The sequence below is a fragment of the Diplotaxodon limnothrissa genome, linkage group LG11 (genome assembly GCF_057381915.1).
Source record: "Diplotaxodon limnothrissa isolate DT_005_m linkage group LG11, D_limnothrissa_male_GT1.1, whole genome shotgun sequence".
In the NCBI taxonomy this organism is placed as follows: Eukaryota; Metazoa; Chordata; class Actinopteri; order Cichliformes; family Cichlidae; genus Diplotaxodon; species Diplotaxodon limnothrissa.
The window spans coordinates 15,072,470-15,086,959 of NC_140606.1; the positions used below are offsets into that span (position 1 = coordinate 15,072,470).

Consider the following 14,490-nt stretch of genomic DNA (forward strand, 5'->3'; position numbering starts at 1 on the left):
AGAGTGATTTATTTGCATTTTAATGTTCTTTTAATTTACAATCTGTAAGTGCAAGACACTGATAGTTAGCAGAATGAAATGTAAGTAAACAAATCAATAGGCCCCACATTTGACATATCACTGTAGAATAGGCACAGTGAATAATAATAAAATAGTATTAATACATGTGGTCACGCTTGCTGGAGCACTTAAACCTAACAAATCAGTTGTTAATTATTAGTAACACCTGTGCAGTCACTACATTGAGACAAAATGTCTGCAGTGAAAAAACATTCGGCAAAAAACCCGAATCTTTAAATGAAAATCTTCATCCATATCTTCACAGTATTGTTCTGAACTCATCAAAAATATAACAGGGCACATGAGCTTCCGCCACCTTAAAAATACAGAAAACACAAGGAAACACATGTTACTGTCACACAAATATAGTAGAGTACAGATGCAAAAAATAGTATTTTAAAATCTTTTTCCATAGCTGATGGTTATTAAATCTGGCTGTCCAATAATAATGCTCCTAAGCATATTGATGTTTCACCATTTCAGCTCTACTACTACCCCTGGGTACTGTCAACTTTGTCTACTCTTATCATTTACAACCTCTTAAAATATTTTCTAACACTAACACAAATAATATAGGGAAAGTTGCACCTACCTTACGTGACAGTTTTGTGTACTTCACGTAGTCTTCAAGGAACATCAGAGCTCCCACCACATCAGAAGGCATGTCAGGGATTTTCTGACTATAACAGGATCAAACGGAAGCTTTAATATGATTTCATGAGGCTATAACCAGATACATTTTATGTCCGGTAACACGATCCACAATCATCACCAAGGAAACCTACCACACAGAATATTTGATTTCGAATCTTATTTTAGAAATCTTTCTGAAGTTGTGAAGTCTGTTTTGCTACCTTGTGCACTGCTCCATGATTGAGCGGATGAATTGACCAATGAGAGCCAGGAACTGTTGTGTGTATCTGGAGTGGAACTGCTTGAGCAGGGTGAGCAAGCCGAGCACCAGTGGAGGCCAGTCGACCGGGTCTGTTGCTTTCCTGCAGGTCATTCCTGCCATAACACAAAACATCAAATTACAACCACATTCAGAGACATTCAGGGACTGTGCGTTAGCAGAAAAATGTGGGGAAAAACAAATCCATAAGATTTAATGCCGCTTTCTGAAAAATAATAAAGTCTGCTGCAACTGAACTAAGTGAAGAGGCGGCAGGGTACCCATTGTACTCAAAACTGTATAACCTGATCTCTTATCAACTTCAAACAGGTTACAGTGAACTAATGGGGGGAAAATCACCTTGGTTTTTGTTGTACTGAAGTTTAGGCAGCTGAGCAATAATAAAGAGGAAGTTGATGATGGGGAAGTACGGGAGGCGCTTTGTAGTGATGTAGATCTGTGTGAAGCATAAGTAGAACAAAAAGAGTCTGAACACGAACATCTGCTAATGTATAGCCAAAGAAAGCAAAAAACAGCTTGCATTTTGTGGTCGTCATTGAAAAGACTCATTTCGATTCAGGTGAAATCAGAACAAGGCTAACTGATTATGTGGGAAGAGATGCCCCTTCTGTTCAAACCTTGTTGAGAGGATTGTGAATGCCAGCAGCCTCCAGGTAGGCAGTGATATCGTACAAAAGAGTGTTGTCCTCTTTAGGATAAGGCAGGGATGGGTCCTGGTAATGGGCCTCAATGTCTGCCAGCAGAGACCTGGCAAGAACATAATCAGAGTCAGCATAAAAGAACAGTGTGAGACTAAAACAGACATGATGCAATTAGCAGGAGCATCCATCATGAAAGTCATTATCACAGAGTAGCACTTGGGGGGTAAGTAAAGAAAACATAAAAACAATTCAGTGCCATTATGGTAAGAATATACAGACTTGTTGAGGTTTTCCAGTGCAGCCGCCAAGTGTTTGGAGTCAAACTTGCAGGAGTAGTTAAGCTCATTAGCGATCTGCTGTCTGAGAATCTGCATCTGACCAACCTTCAATAAACACATGCATTCAAAATTATTTTAATCTCTTCATCAGAAAATTGTGACAATAAAGACCAAAAAAAAGGGATTTTCTTTTTTTACTTTTATTTTCTATTCACTAACGTGGGAACATGGAGCAGTACCTTCATGATGGCTTCCAGATATGTACCCCAGATCTTCTGGGATTTGGCCACAGCACTGCTGTAGACTTTGCTGGCATTAGCTACAGCAACAAAAACAATAATTAGATCTGTACAAGAAAAGGCAGGTTATAGATTCTCTAAGTGAATACCTACCCACAATGCCTTGGACTGGGCTGACGGCACCTTGCAATGTTCTGAAGACCTCCACCACAGCTTTGTCCTTCAGGATGGTCTTCTGAAGTATTGTCAGGAAGTTCTGATGAGACAAACACACACATTACTACAATCTGGGAGCCATACTAAACGCACTAAAGATACTACCAACATTGACATGATTTCAGGGATTGATCTTTGCTGACCTGAATGGCATCTTTTTTGGGGGGGAGTGGGGGGATGCTGAGGTAAATATTGGGGTAAATACCTGAAGTTCCCTGACAATCATGAAGCAGAGCAGTCGGTCCAGTCCATTAAGGCCAAATGTACCAAGGGTGTTCTGGATCTCAGAGAACAATCTGTTGTTAGTCACCTCCTGGTGGCTCTTCAGGTCATACCAGGTATTCATCTGGTCAATATAACACGTCACCCTATAGAAAGAATCAGTTTATTCCACCATCAATAAACTGCATAACCAAAGATTTTTTCTCCTCCATCCTCAGATATAAACTCAGTTATTCTGCTAATTTCGCTAACTCTTATTTCACTTCCACTGTTATGTCTGTGGAGACATACTTGGGATCAGTGATTCGGAGGATTTCTCTGCAGAGACGACCGATGAAAGTGGCAGACTCGTCCACAGAGGGAAACTTGGGAATAGGAATGTGGGTGGACTGGTGCACGCTCTGCCAGTCCTGGATCTGAAGAGAAGCAAGAAACAAGCCAATCAGCCAACTGCTATTACTGAGAAACAGCCAAACAACTAGAACGCGCCCCTGACTGATAGATAAGAAAATCTATCAGTCAGGGACAAACTGCTCTCAGTGCACTACTCAGGGAAAAGGAGAAAGCGTGTGAAGTTCGACCTTGGTTCTGAGAAAACTGTTGCACTCCTGTTCCACATTATAGTTGACGATGCGGGACACTTCCTCCTGCCAGATTTTAAGGCCATAAATGCTGACGTAGTCCTGGATGTATTCAAACGACCTGTAGAAGCCATCCATGGTGGCGCCCATCTCCTTTAACTTGGGCATCAGTTCACTGGGCTGAAAGAATTCAGTATTTTTTCTCTATTATTTTATTTCACTGCTGTTAATCCTTCAATATCATTGGGAAACTTAACATGGAAACTGGTCAACATAGAGCAAATATATCACAAACTTTATTTGACGATTAATAATCCATAACATACAACAGGTGTAGCGTCTCACCTTTGCCTTTGGATTGAATATTAAGCCTTTGTGCAGTGCATAAGCCACCCTCTTCACCAGCTCCTTCCTGATGCCATCCTCCAGAAGCTGCTTAGGATCCACCTTAAACATCACAGTGTGTTAATAAAGCAAACCTGTGCTGCACCAAATCCCTCAGCAGGATTGTATTAATCTTCTGAAAGACAGAAATCTTTGTTCTTAAAGTTCAGAAACCTTAATCACTGCATTTACCTTGATGATCCCAACGAGAGTAGTCTTCATCATTAAAATGCCCTCAGTGAAAATAGATATGTCATGAGTTAGTTTTGCCACCTGCAAAGACACAGAGCAGAACGATGTTTAGGCATGCAAAAATATAATATATATGAATAATATTGATATCAATCATTTATATAAAAGCCAATGTTTTGTTTGATTTTCAGTCTAAAAAACAAAAAAAGTCTCACTCTACAATGATCTTATTTTAATTTCAAGGCACTGGACTGCAATTCCAAATATGACTGAAAAAAAATTAAAAAGTAACTTCAGTACTTCACACTCTAATTAATCCAATTCAGCTAAGTCTGCTGGCACAATCTGTTTCCATATCACGCCTCCTTTTCAAATTTGTATTTCACATCAAAAGCTGTGAGCAGATTGAAAAATGTTAGCATGATTGCCTCCGACTCCCATACAGCTGATGAGGCGAGATCAAAACAGAACAAAATGAGCTCTCTTATCTATTTTTTTATTATTTTATTTTATACAACATCTGAAGATATTTTTTCCCCCTTTCTTTACGTCAGTGACATTCTGATCAACACTCAAGGGGAAGGAGACAGTTTCATACACATCAGTTTGTCTCACTTCATAGCGAGCCGTCAGTTGGGCGTAGTCCTTTAGCTTGTCCTTATCCAGCCGTGTGGGCACCTCCATAATGTCGTGGATCTGAAGCTTGATTATTTTGGCCAGCGAAGTGAACATGCTCTCTGGGATAATTTGCAGCACCTGGAAGCAAGAAGATTAAGTAAAAAAAAGGACTGTTTATTGTATATCCATTAGATCAAGGATCTCGAGTACAGCCAGAAGGAAAAAATCTTCCAGCATAAAGTTATAGCTAAGAAGTTACCACAACGTCAAGGTACAGATGCACTAAGCACTTCTTTTTGGGTACATTTGCCAAACAGATGGTTTTTCAAAAATTCATCATTCCTGCAGCTGCTACAGCACTGATACTGACAAACAGTTTGCAGCATGCAGAGCTCATTTGTTAAAATAACAAGACTACACGCTAGGAGAATATTAGACCAAAACATTTCAAAGCAAAAGCTTTTGTAAGAGGAAAGAGAAGCAGAAAAAATGACATCATACACTACCTTTCTCACATAGGACACCAACTCTCCAGAGTAGAACTGAGAAACACTCAGCAGGTCAGCACTGTTGGCCTGGTTGATACGCAGCAATGGAAGATCCAATGCAGACGCCAGCTGGTCACACACACACATACAGAAAAAATGATTTTTAAATCACAGGTAACATTTCTCCATATCGAGATGATGGTCCACGTGAGCAGACTGCAAAAAAGTGACACGAATTTCCAAATTTTTTGGATGCATACTTGTGTAATGTTTAGGTTTTAGCGGAAAATTTGTCCTTAAAAAATACACAGAACAAAAAATGAAGTTGACATAAATCATAAGGAAGTTCCTGATGTTTCTAAACAAGAAAAGGAAGAAACTGAGATTTTGAGGCAAAAAAGTATTAATTTTTAAATTTGTATATTCAGCACCGTTGCGTGTTTAGAGCAACATCACACTCATTGACAAATGCAGTGGCTAGATTAGTCACATTTGTTTATTTGGATCTAAAAAATCTGAAAAGTTCAGCTTGATTCGAAAAAATGAATGTTGCAAATTCGTTCAGCAAAGTTACGTGATCGGTGTAAACAGCTGCATTAAGAATAGGCGAGTCCAAAAACGACTGTGTATATGCTGGACGTATAAATTTGTTCATGAAATGCTACCACAGTGAATCTGCAATACTCATACATTTCGCAAGACATTTATCTGTGATGCATGAAGATATTGGTGCAACTGAAGGGGGAAAGTAGCTCTAATATGCTAAATAATGAGTGCTACTACAGTAAGTCAAGAAGCAGTGAATCTGAAAAGTCAAACTGTTTGACAATAACACTGTTTAGCACCGAGTCGACAGTCATATTGCAAGAGGAAGCAGTGGGATGTATTGTAATCGGCATATTTTGTCCCACTTCTAGACATAAATAGACCCTCACCTTCAGAAATGTAGCTCTCAGTTTGGTAACCATGGATGGGTTGACTCTGATGCTCTCCTGCATAATGGATGTAAAGCTGTAAAATAAAGCACAAGTCAGGAAAAAAAGACGAATTCATCAACACAGACAAACCAAAAACACAAGTGAAATAAATCAAAGCCAAAACACTTGCAGTGTTCTGTGGTGGTTTTGTGATGGTTTGCAGTTTAGAAAGGTAAGCAGAATGAGTTGCTGCTGTGTTTTGCAAACCAAGTGACGAGCACAGTGACTGTGCTCCACTAAGATTCACTAACCTGATGACAAAATTAAGAGATACTGTGTCTATATATGACACTAGTTAAACTAACTACTTTACACTGGCCTTATTTTGTTTATTAAGTAAACAAAGAAGTAAATACCTGTCAATAATCTGCCACGCATAGGACAGATCTCCAACTATTTGCATGGTAATAAGGACTTCTTCTTTGATATTGATTGTGCGGATCATCTGGTGCAGGAACTTCCTGGTGTCAGCCAAGAACTGACAAACTTGCAGGTTGGACTCCAGCTGGTGGAACTCCTGGACCTGAAGTCCAAAAGGAGAAGGTTTTATAGGCACAGCCTGACAGCTTTCCTTTCAATATTTTTTTAAAATAGTAATAATAATTTTGTATTGGTATTGATTACATTTCTTGCAATTATCAGCAGCTTTATATAAACATGTTCCAAGCTTTGCTGCCAAATTCTATTAGTTCCAGTTCAGTATTTTTAATATATGTTGGCAGGACAGAGCAGAAAATGATGCCACTGTGCCAACACAATATTCCTATTACATAATCCTCTGTCTTTCTATTTACATGCATTTAATAGCAGTAAAAAAAATCATCTCTTAATTTTTCCGCCATTCTGAAACATTGTACTTGGATTTGCTTGTTTTCTATGCATGAAGTTAAGGCAATCAAAACATAGTATTAGCACCATTGTTACCTTACACTGTGCTAATCCAAAAATGTAAAGCCATGCTGAAATATAATTATCATGCTCACCTCTACAAGAGCCTGTATAAGCTGGACCGTCTTCCTCCCAGCAGCCGTGGAGTCCTCATAGTTCAAAGACTCAATCTGCTTTGAGATTTCCCTGAACCAGGCCTGTAAGTTCTCTGCCAAGGACAGTAAAAGTGTGTCATTGAAGCAGATACAAAATGTTACCAAAGTATTTCACAAGCGGCAGTTACGCTCGAGGTAAGTATGACAGATGTAAATTTAATCCGCCGCTCCCTGCGTGTGTACCTTTAATGCATTTTTTCCATCTTGTTTCCCTGCCTCAACATTTTCCTCTGAACGCCTTCAAGCTTAAAATCTTTTAAGATTTCATGTCCCAACACTGAAATAATCCAAGCTGCATGCCCGAGGCTCCCATAGTCAGAACTACTTTTCAACGCTGTGTGTAAGTCTTCACCTTATCCATTCTCACAGTCCAACTCACCATTTTTCTCCACCCTGGTAAGAGGTTTGACACCAGAGAAGACTTCAGCCAGCTCAGTCATTCTCTCTGATCCCTCCTTCTTGTAGCTCTCCCATTTGATCTGCTTCTCTGACAGCATCTGCTTGAACATCTGGAAGAGGAATAGCGCAGATGCTAAGCTGATGAGGGAGGATTAGTCAGATGAGATGCGTAATTAGAACATTACATTTGTGTCCCCTCCAAATGACACACAGGCTAGCCATATGCTACCTGACAGTAGACTAACAGGCAACCAGGCGGACACACCTAACGAGGACTACAGCTGGACAGATCACTTTGAAATTATAAAGGAACTCATTTTCCATTTTTACTCTTTAAAAAAGAGAAAAGATCACTTTAAAGAAATGCTACACTTTTGTCTTTAACATTTTTCACTTTTTTCCCTGTGATCATTTATATTATGTAACACTGATGAAAGACTCTCACCTCTTTAAGTGTGAACTCAAACTGAGCTGTGTCGAGCAGCAGCTGGAAAAGGATCTTAGGTTTGTACTTGGAGTCATTAAGTACTTGGTCTTTGATCTGACGAAGGCGCTTGTTGTTTGGGTCATAGGCTATGAGACAGAGGATGACTGATCACAAATCAATACACTATTTTCACCAACATCACCCTTATAAATGTTTGGACTTCATTGGACATTTACTCTACGAACAGTGTCATTTCAATACAGGTAAATTAAAATTAAGGATCAGATTTCAGAGTTCATTTCAGACTCATCCTTGACTTTACACATTTACAGTCATGTGTAAAATCGTTTTCAGAATACCCTTACTGCTCCCATAGGAGCGAAGTGGCAGCCAGGTGCTGCTAAATCAAATGCACTTGATTAACTCATCATTAGCAAGTGTCAGCACCTCTATAAAAGCTGACGTTTTGGCAATTTTCGGGTCTGGAGCATTCAGGTGTGTGCTAAGAGAATACCACAATCTTCCCAGAAGTGGACGTGCCAGCATCACCCTACAGGTCAGACTGTGGAATGCTCAGAGGAAGTTAAAAATAACTAAGCGGTTAGTTTGGCGTGTGTATTTTCAGAATAACTGAAAAGGAAAAGAATCAAGGTGCTGCGATGGCCAGTGAAGATCCAGACCTTGACCTGATTGAAATGCTGTGGCATTTAAAAGAGATATGCTCTGATCTGAAGCAACACTGTAAAGAAGAGTGGGCCAAAAAGTCCTCCACAGTGTCATACAGAAAAATGACTTCAAGTTGTTGATGTTAAAAGTTTTTTTTACAAGCTGAATTATGGGGTTTACTTTGTTTTTCACAGGACTGTAAATGCAACACAAGTGCTTACACCAATGTAAATGAGGAAAAAAGAAACCGCAGTATCTCACCTGACTCTGCAGAGTGCAACATCAGCCAGCGAATAGCAACATTGCAGTCTCTCAGACAGTTGAGCAGTTTTGGGATGTTGTCCAAGATAATTTCCTCCCTGAGGAAACCTTCCTTTAGCAGCTGCTGCACCTGAGGCCTCAGGCTTTCCATGCTGGCTGCATACCGAGTAGCCTACACGTACGGTGAAAAAAAACATGGCTCTTGTATACAGTGCACCATCTTTCATTCGGGGCAGTCAATTATTCATACATTCACTCCCACTAGTGGTCATTAGTGAGAATGGCCTGGTCTGCAGGTGAAAGACTAAATGTGGATTATTCAGTTAGCTCCTCCTGCCGTGTGTGTGTGTGTGTGTGTGTGTGTGTGTGTGTGTGTGTGTGTGTGTGTGTGTGTGTGTGTGTGTGTGTGAGAGAGAGAGAGAGAGAGAGAGAGAGAGAGAGAGAGAGAGAGAGAGAGAGAAAGGACTTTTTAATGACTCTTACAGCGTACAGCTCTACAGGCATCCCCATATTTGAAATGAGCTTTCCGGGAAAAGTTTATGAATGGCTTCCTGAAATTTGTTTCTGTTTACATTGTGTGCTGTTACAAATTCTGTGCACGCTGTCATCACTACCCGCACAGAACAAATAAGCACACTGCAGGACTGTAAATGAAAGAATCTGAGGTCTCTCTGACATTGAAGCTAATGTATTTTTTAATACCTGCTCTTTGATGTTAGCAGAGTCCAGGGTGTAGTTGAGCGCAGTCTTGGCAGCTTTGTATGGTTCCCAGGCTTCCACCAGGTTCACTGTGATCCCCATGTAAATACTGATAACCTGCAGAGAGACTACACTTCAGAAAAATATGCTCAACATTTAAAAAAAACTGAGCAAAAACATGGCACACATTTAAAAATAAATGACATAACCTTTTATAAAGATGTTTATATTCAGATCTACTGCAAATGGAAAAGACTTAACAAGTGCCTCACCCAATTATCAGGAAAGTATTTGTCCACTATCTCCCGCATCTTTGCCTGCTGGGTGTGCAGTATGGAGGGGCTGAAGAAGAGGCAGACGTAGAGCATGGCCGCCTGGTTAGCCAGTGCTGTGCTGCGATGTTCTGGTAGAGGATACGCAGAAACCTGGAGGAGAGGAGGAAAACGTCTTAAAAATTTGTAATGAGGGAAACATTGTGGGACAAGATCTGTTATTTAGTTTAACCACAAAGAGATTTTGGACCAAATGTTTCTCACTTGGTTGTAGATGTCGTCCGAGCGCAGCCTCCCAATGACCATGCTAGTAAAAGTGGCACTGATGGGAACTCTCTGGAAGTAGCTCTCCGGGTAGTTGGCTGGTCGTTTGGCTCCAGGCTGGCTGGAGTAGCCGGTGCTACGCAGGAGCTTACAGATGTCATCCAGGTTGGAGTCGCCCGAGGAACGGGCAGCACTGAAGAAAAAAACGTGTTTTTCCAAATAGAAGAATGGATTGTTGGTGCCAGTATAACCCCCAAAAAAGTAATAATATAAAGAAGAAGAATTATTAATAGCCGTGAAATACAACTGGAATGTTATTTATGGGTAAACAGCATCCCTCTGTGTGTAGTGTACACTTTTGTGTCAGCTTGAACTGACACAGGAGTTAACCTTTTGGTGAGTCAAGTAAATGACTCACCCTCACTGGAAGCAAGCTCACTGGCTAACAGGTGATTGGAGTGCACTGAGCAAGTGAGTCACAAAGAGAGTGTCATGTGGATGTGTGGGGATGTGAGTCACAAGCGCACCTGTATCTATAATAGGAAACAAGCATCCTCTCTCTGACTTCTCCTTCAATTTTTTGGTCAATAACCAGCAGCATGACTCCATACAGGTAGAGAGCTTCACACTGGGAGAAGAGAAAACATGACCAATCAGTTCCTGGAGTGCTGTTTCGTTTCGTTTTGATGTGTTGTTTTGAGGGTTAAGCATGCACATTCATCTGACACGGGCGACTAATTCTCAGGAACAGATATTTAAAGATGTAAGCCTGCATGTAATGCAGACTTGTTTTGTAATGTTACAAAATTAAAATGAATTTGCATTTGTGTTACTTACTAGGAGCTGTTTCCCATCCTCATTTAGAAGCACAGTCTCCAAGGTCTGCTGAATATAAACACCCTCATGTAGGTCATCCAAATATCTTAAGAGAGGGAAAAAATAGCTCATCGACATCTTTTAAAACAGGGCTATTTAGCATGTGGTTAAACAGAAAACAGTGTTCCTCACGGTCAAGCACTGTGGTTTTAGTTTTTATTTGATTAAGACATAATTAATTCCAATAATTCCATCTCATTATACCTGTTAAGATCCACTATGTATTTGTGGACGCTCTCAAAAGCCAGATAGAACCTTGACAGAATCTCGATGTTGTTCTCTCTAAACTCTTCATCCAAGTCCTGAAGCTCCGGTTTGGCTTCCAGCTTTCCTTCATAATACTCAGGACCCTGAACAGGAAGCAACATTGTGTGACAATGCAAAGCAAATCCAAACAATGCCGAAAGACAGCTGAAACTAAAGCAATAATACTGCTTTTATTATCTTTTGCTTTTTAGGAAGACTTACAGCTAAATGTCAAAACCATTAGGGTGTATGTATTTATCCCAGTCACATCAATTGAATATTTCATTGTGCTGACTACTGCAAAACTGAGTATCCTTTGTGTGTGTAGTTTCCTCAAATAGAGACTTGGATAAGCTCTTGCAGCTTTCTCAGTACAAGCACGGTAAACTTTACACCACAGAGTAATTGGAGATCATTTATGTGAATTTCAGGAGCAGAACTACATCTCATACACTCCCCTTAATAAAAATAAAGTAATTCAAAATGTAAAGCCAAAGTAAAATCAAAATAAGTAAAAAAGTAAAGTCAAATACATGGCTAAATATAAAGTTTTACATACAAAGTTGACAATGTTCACAAACAGTCAATGTGTCCCCCTCCGGACACATGGCATATATCCATACAATCTCTGGAGTCACTGCAGCCACTACTGTGTGCTACCTACCGGCAACCCTGTGAAACTCCCCTCTTTCTACCAGTACATGTTTTGTTAGTGGTGAACAGCTGCAGAATTAAAATACACTTTACAATCAGATTATCCTTTTTCATACATTTTTTGATCATGCCTGGCCCAAGAGCTAATGCCAATCCGCTCTGAGGCTTTCCCTAATTCATGTTTACTCCACCTACCGCCTACTATAAATCCTGCCAAATCTCAATGAGGAAGTGGTCCAAGCTAATGAAAGGATCTTTTGAATTTCTGATGTAGTTCATACCTTGAAGTAGCTAAAGTCACAGATAATGTCTCCGTATTTCTGCTGGTCACTTTTGTCCTTGAGTCTAAAAACTGCAGGGATGAAGTCAGAGAGGCGCAGGAGCTCAGCAATGATGGCATTTCCTCTGGAAACTATCCTGAGGATAGCCTGGCCGCACAGGTTGTTGTCTGCCAGGAAGTCCACCATAATGGATACAGGAGGACGAGGAAGACGAGGAGGAGGAGGAAGATAGTGTAATAAGCTTTATTGCAGCAAATACTGTAGCTACACCTGAGAGACAAAGGAAAAGTGAAAAAAGTGAACTTAAAACAGCACGCAGGCTCTCTGAGGCCTTTCTGAAGCTGCAGGACATTTGTCGCACAGACAACAGAAAGAGCTTATTACAATCTATTGGCATCATTATTACAACAATTGACTGCGACGAGGAGATGTTATTATCATTCATAAGCATCATTTTCTCACATTTCAATCTTGACGTGTCTGCGTTTGTAAAACCTAAAAACCATAAGGTTTTCCAATGTTCCTGTTTCTTAGAGACAGACCAAAAACAGAACCGAAGTTAGTATATGATTGTAACCTGTAACTATAAGTTATCACTGAGCTAACGTTAGCATGTAGCCTACCTGCTAACTATTTTCATTAAATCTTACGCTGAAGATGACACACGAGCGCGTGCACAGGTCCAAACACCACGTGAGTGATTACCCTTTTACATTTTGACGTCTGAGTCGAGAGTGTACCGTTTAAAAACCCCAACACTGCTGGAGAAAGGTACTTACCTCCTTGCAGCTCCTCTTCCCTATTTACTTCCTCATGACCAGCCACATGACTTTGCTGCTGGGTGTGTTTGATTCTGTTCACCCACTGCCCCGGAGTCGAGCGGGAACAACTTTGTCAAACGCTTTGACCTCCACTACATGGTAATAGGCTGATGTATTATTACTTGTTTTATTATCGAAACATACCATGGCACAAACGTTCCTGAATTAATAACATGTAATAAGAAGGGCAGCTAAGATTAACTGAAGCAGGTGTTCTGGGAATCCATCCTACCTGACAAACCATCCTACCCGTTGTTTCTGCGTATGCGCACAACACGAATTTAAGTGGCGAACCGTCTTACCTTTGTGAATGTGACCTACAAACATACTTTAACAGGTAAAATGAAGTGGTAAACCGTCCTGGCTTTATGAATATGAGCTACAAGCATACTGTGATGGGCAAACATAAGTGGCAAACCGTCATACCTAGTTAAATTTGTGGTGGAATTACTCTGTGACAGCAGAAATGTGCATAAACAACTTACGGTAGGACGTTTTGCCAAAGGAGGATGGTTTGTCAGAATACCTGTACTTTGAAGTCAAATCAGGCAGATCCCTTATGTTTGCATATTTCCGCTAGGTGGCGACAGAGATCCACTAAAGCCTCAGTTTGTCTGTCTCGCTGCTGCTGCACCACACACTCAGGACCAGACTGTGTGCAGGTTTCTTGCTCCACAGGGATAGGATCTAAACTGAAATTAAATCCACAGGGAAGAAATTCAAAATATGGTTTGCAGTCGACAAATATCACCCCCCCAAAAAAAGTGTTTTCTTGCAGGCATCTGAAACAGACCTTTCTCTAACTACTGTTGCATGAAAATATATTTGCCTGAAGCATTATTTTCGCATGTTCCCAACTTGGATTAAAAAATAAATACATTTTTTAAAAATAAAAAAAAGTTTCTATGACCAGCACATGGCCACCATGGATGAATTAGTACAAGCCTTCATTTTTCCTTCAAAACTCTGATTGAATTGGAGCTCTATTGCCGATAAGTCTAAAACGCTGGCAGGCCCTTCCCTCAAAGCAGTGTGAGCCAGAGGTTAATAGCATTCAGATGGTGAGAGCTGTTTGTTTGACCTGCCACCTCTCTGTGTGACGAGAACAAGGTTTCATCTCAATCACAAGCCATTTGATGTCTTTGTGTGCCACAGCAGACTGTACAGCGTGTCGCCCCCCCCCCAATAATTAAATTCCAACGCGGTGCAAGGGCTGTCAGCATTGCAATGTCTTTTCCTCATCTTAACCTCATCTTATCTCTGAGATACAAAAGACTCTGTCTCAGGCTGTTTTTACAGATTGTCCTTAATGGTTTTAAGTTTCATCATTAGTGCAGAGTAGTGACTGACAAGAAAATGGGACACAGGGTGTAACATATGGCAAAAGAGAGCTATGCCTAATGTGCTCCCTTTCTCGCCCAGCCACTGGAGTAGCATTATTCCAAAGCGTTTTACACAGAGAAACCCTGAAAGAGACCGATGCAATTTCGATTCACTGCTTGCCTCTTCATTGACCCAGCTGTCCACATGCTACACGCTGTGTCCCTGCAGCCGATGGATTCATTACCTGTTTACCATCACACCAAGGTCACATTCTCAGTAGCACCTGGGTCAGCTATATGGGTTTCCCGGGAAGCATCATGAAAGGTTTTCACTAATGAGGTCTCTTATTACACACCTTCTTCATTAACCTTCAGGGGCCTTGAGGTTTTCCTGTGCTTGTTATCTTGATTGGTCTTTCTGGGATCTCACTGAAGAACTGCTTTAATCCT

The 14,490-nt window shown here is 40.6% G+C and overlaps 1 protein-coding gene across 1 annotated transcript; it reads right to left on the reverse strand.

Annotated features, from left to right (window-relative positions):
* Positions 1 to 107: 107 nt before the first annotated feature.
* Positions 108 to 12,739, reverse strand: washc5 (WASH complex subunit 5). Its single transcript, XM_085365189.1, has 29 exons — positions 12,677 to 12,739; positions 11,898 to 12,167; positions 10,921 to 11,066; positions 10,678 to 10,762; positions 10,368 to 10,468; positions 9,841 to 10,033; positions 9,577 to 9,729; positions 9,308 to 9,421; positions 8,606 to 8,777; positions 7,697 to 7,824; positions 7,232 to 7,361; positions 6,793 to 6,905; positions 6,166 to 6,332; positions 5,768 to 5,843; positions 4,851 to 4,961; positions 4,342 to 4,482; positions 3,727 to 3,807; positions 3,496 to 3,597; positions 3,151 to 3,330; positions 2,861 to 2,985; positions 2,553 to 2,715; positions 2,285 to 2,387; positions 2,132 to 2,211; positions 1,894 to 1,997; positions 1,591 to 1,720; positions 1,313 to 1,409; positions 915 to 1,068; positions 653 to 740; positions 108 to 376 (listed from the first exon to the last, which is right to left on the reverse strand). Exons 2-29 carry the CDS (start codon positions 12,081 to 12,083, stop codon positions 320 to 322), a joined length of 3,480 nt encoding a protein of 1,159 aa, XP_085221315.1. The 5' UTR covers positions 12,084 to 12,167; positions 12,677 to 12,739; the 3' UTR covers positions 108 to 319.
* Positions 12,740 to 14,490: the final 1,751 nt, after the last annotated feature.

Excerpts from the sequence above, each read along its gene's own strand:
- washc5 (XM_085365189.1), bottom strand. The coding sequence starts at position 12,083 with ATGGTGGACTTCCTGGCAGACAACAACCTGTGCGGCCAGGCTATCCTC. Across the intron at positions 6,906-7,231 it reads TACCAGGGTGGAGAAAAATG|AGAACTTACAGGCCTGGTTC; the intron begins GTGAGTTGGACT and ends TGTCCTTGGCAG. Across the intron at positions 4,483-4,850 it reads TGGTGTCCTATGTGAGAAAG|GTGCTGCAAATTATCCCAGA; the intron begins GTAGTGTATGAT and ends TCTTGCTTCCAG.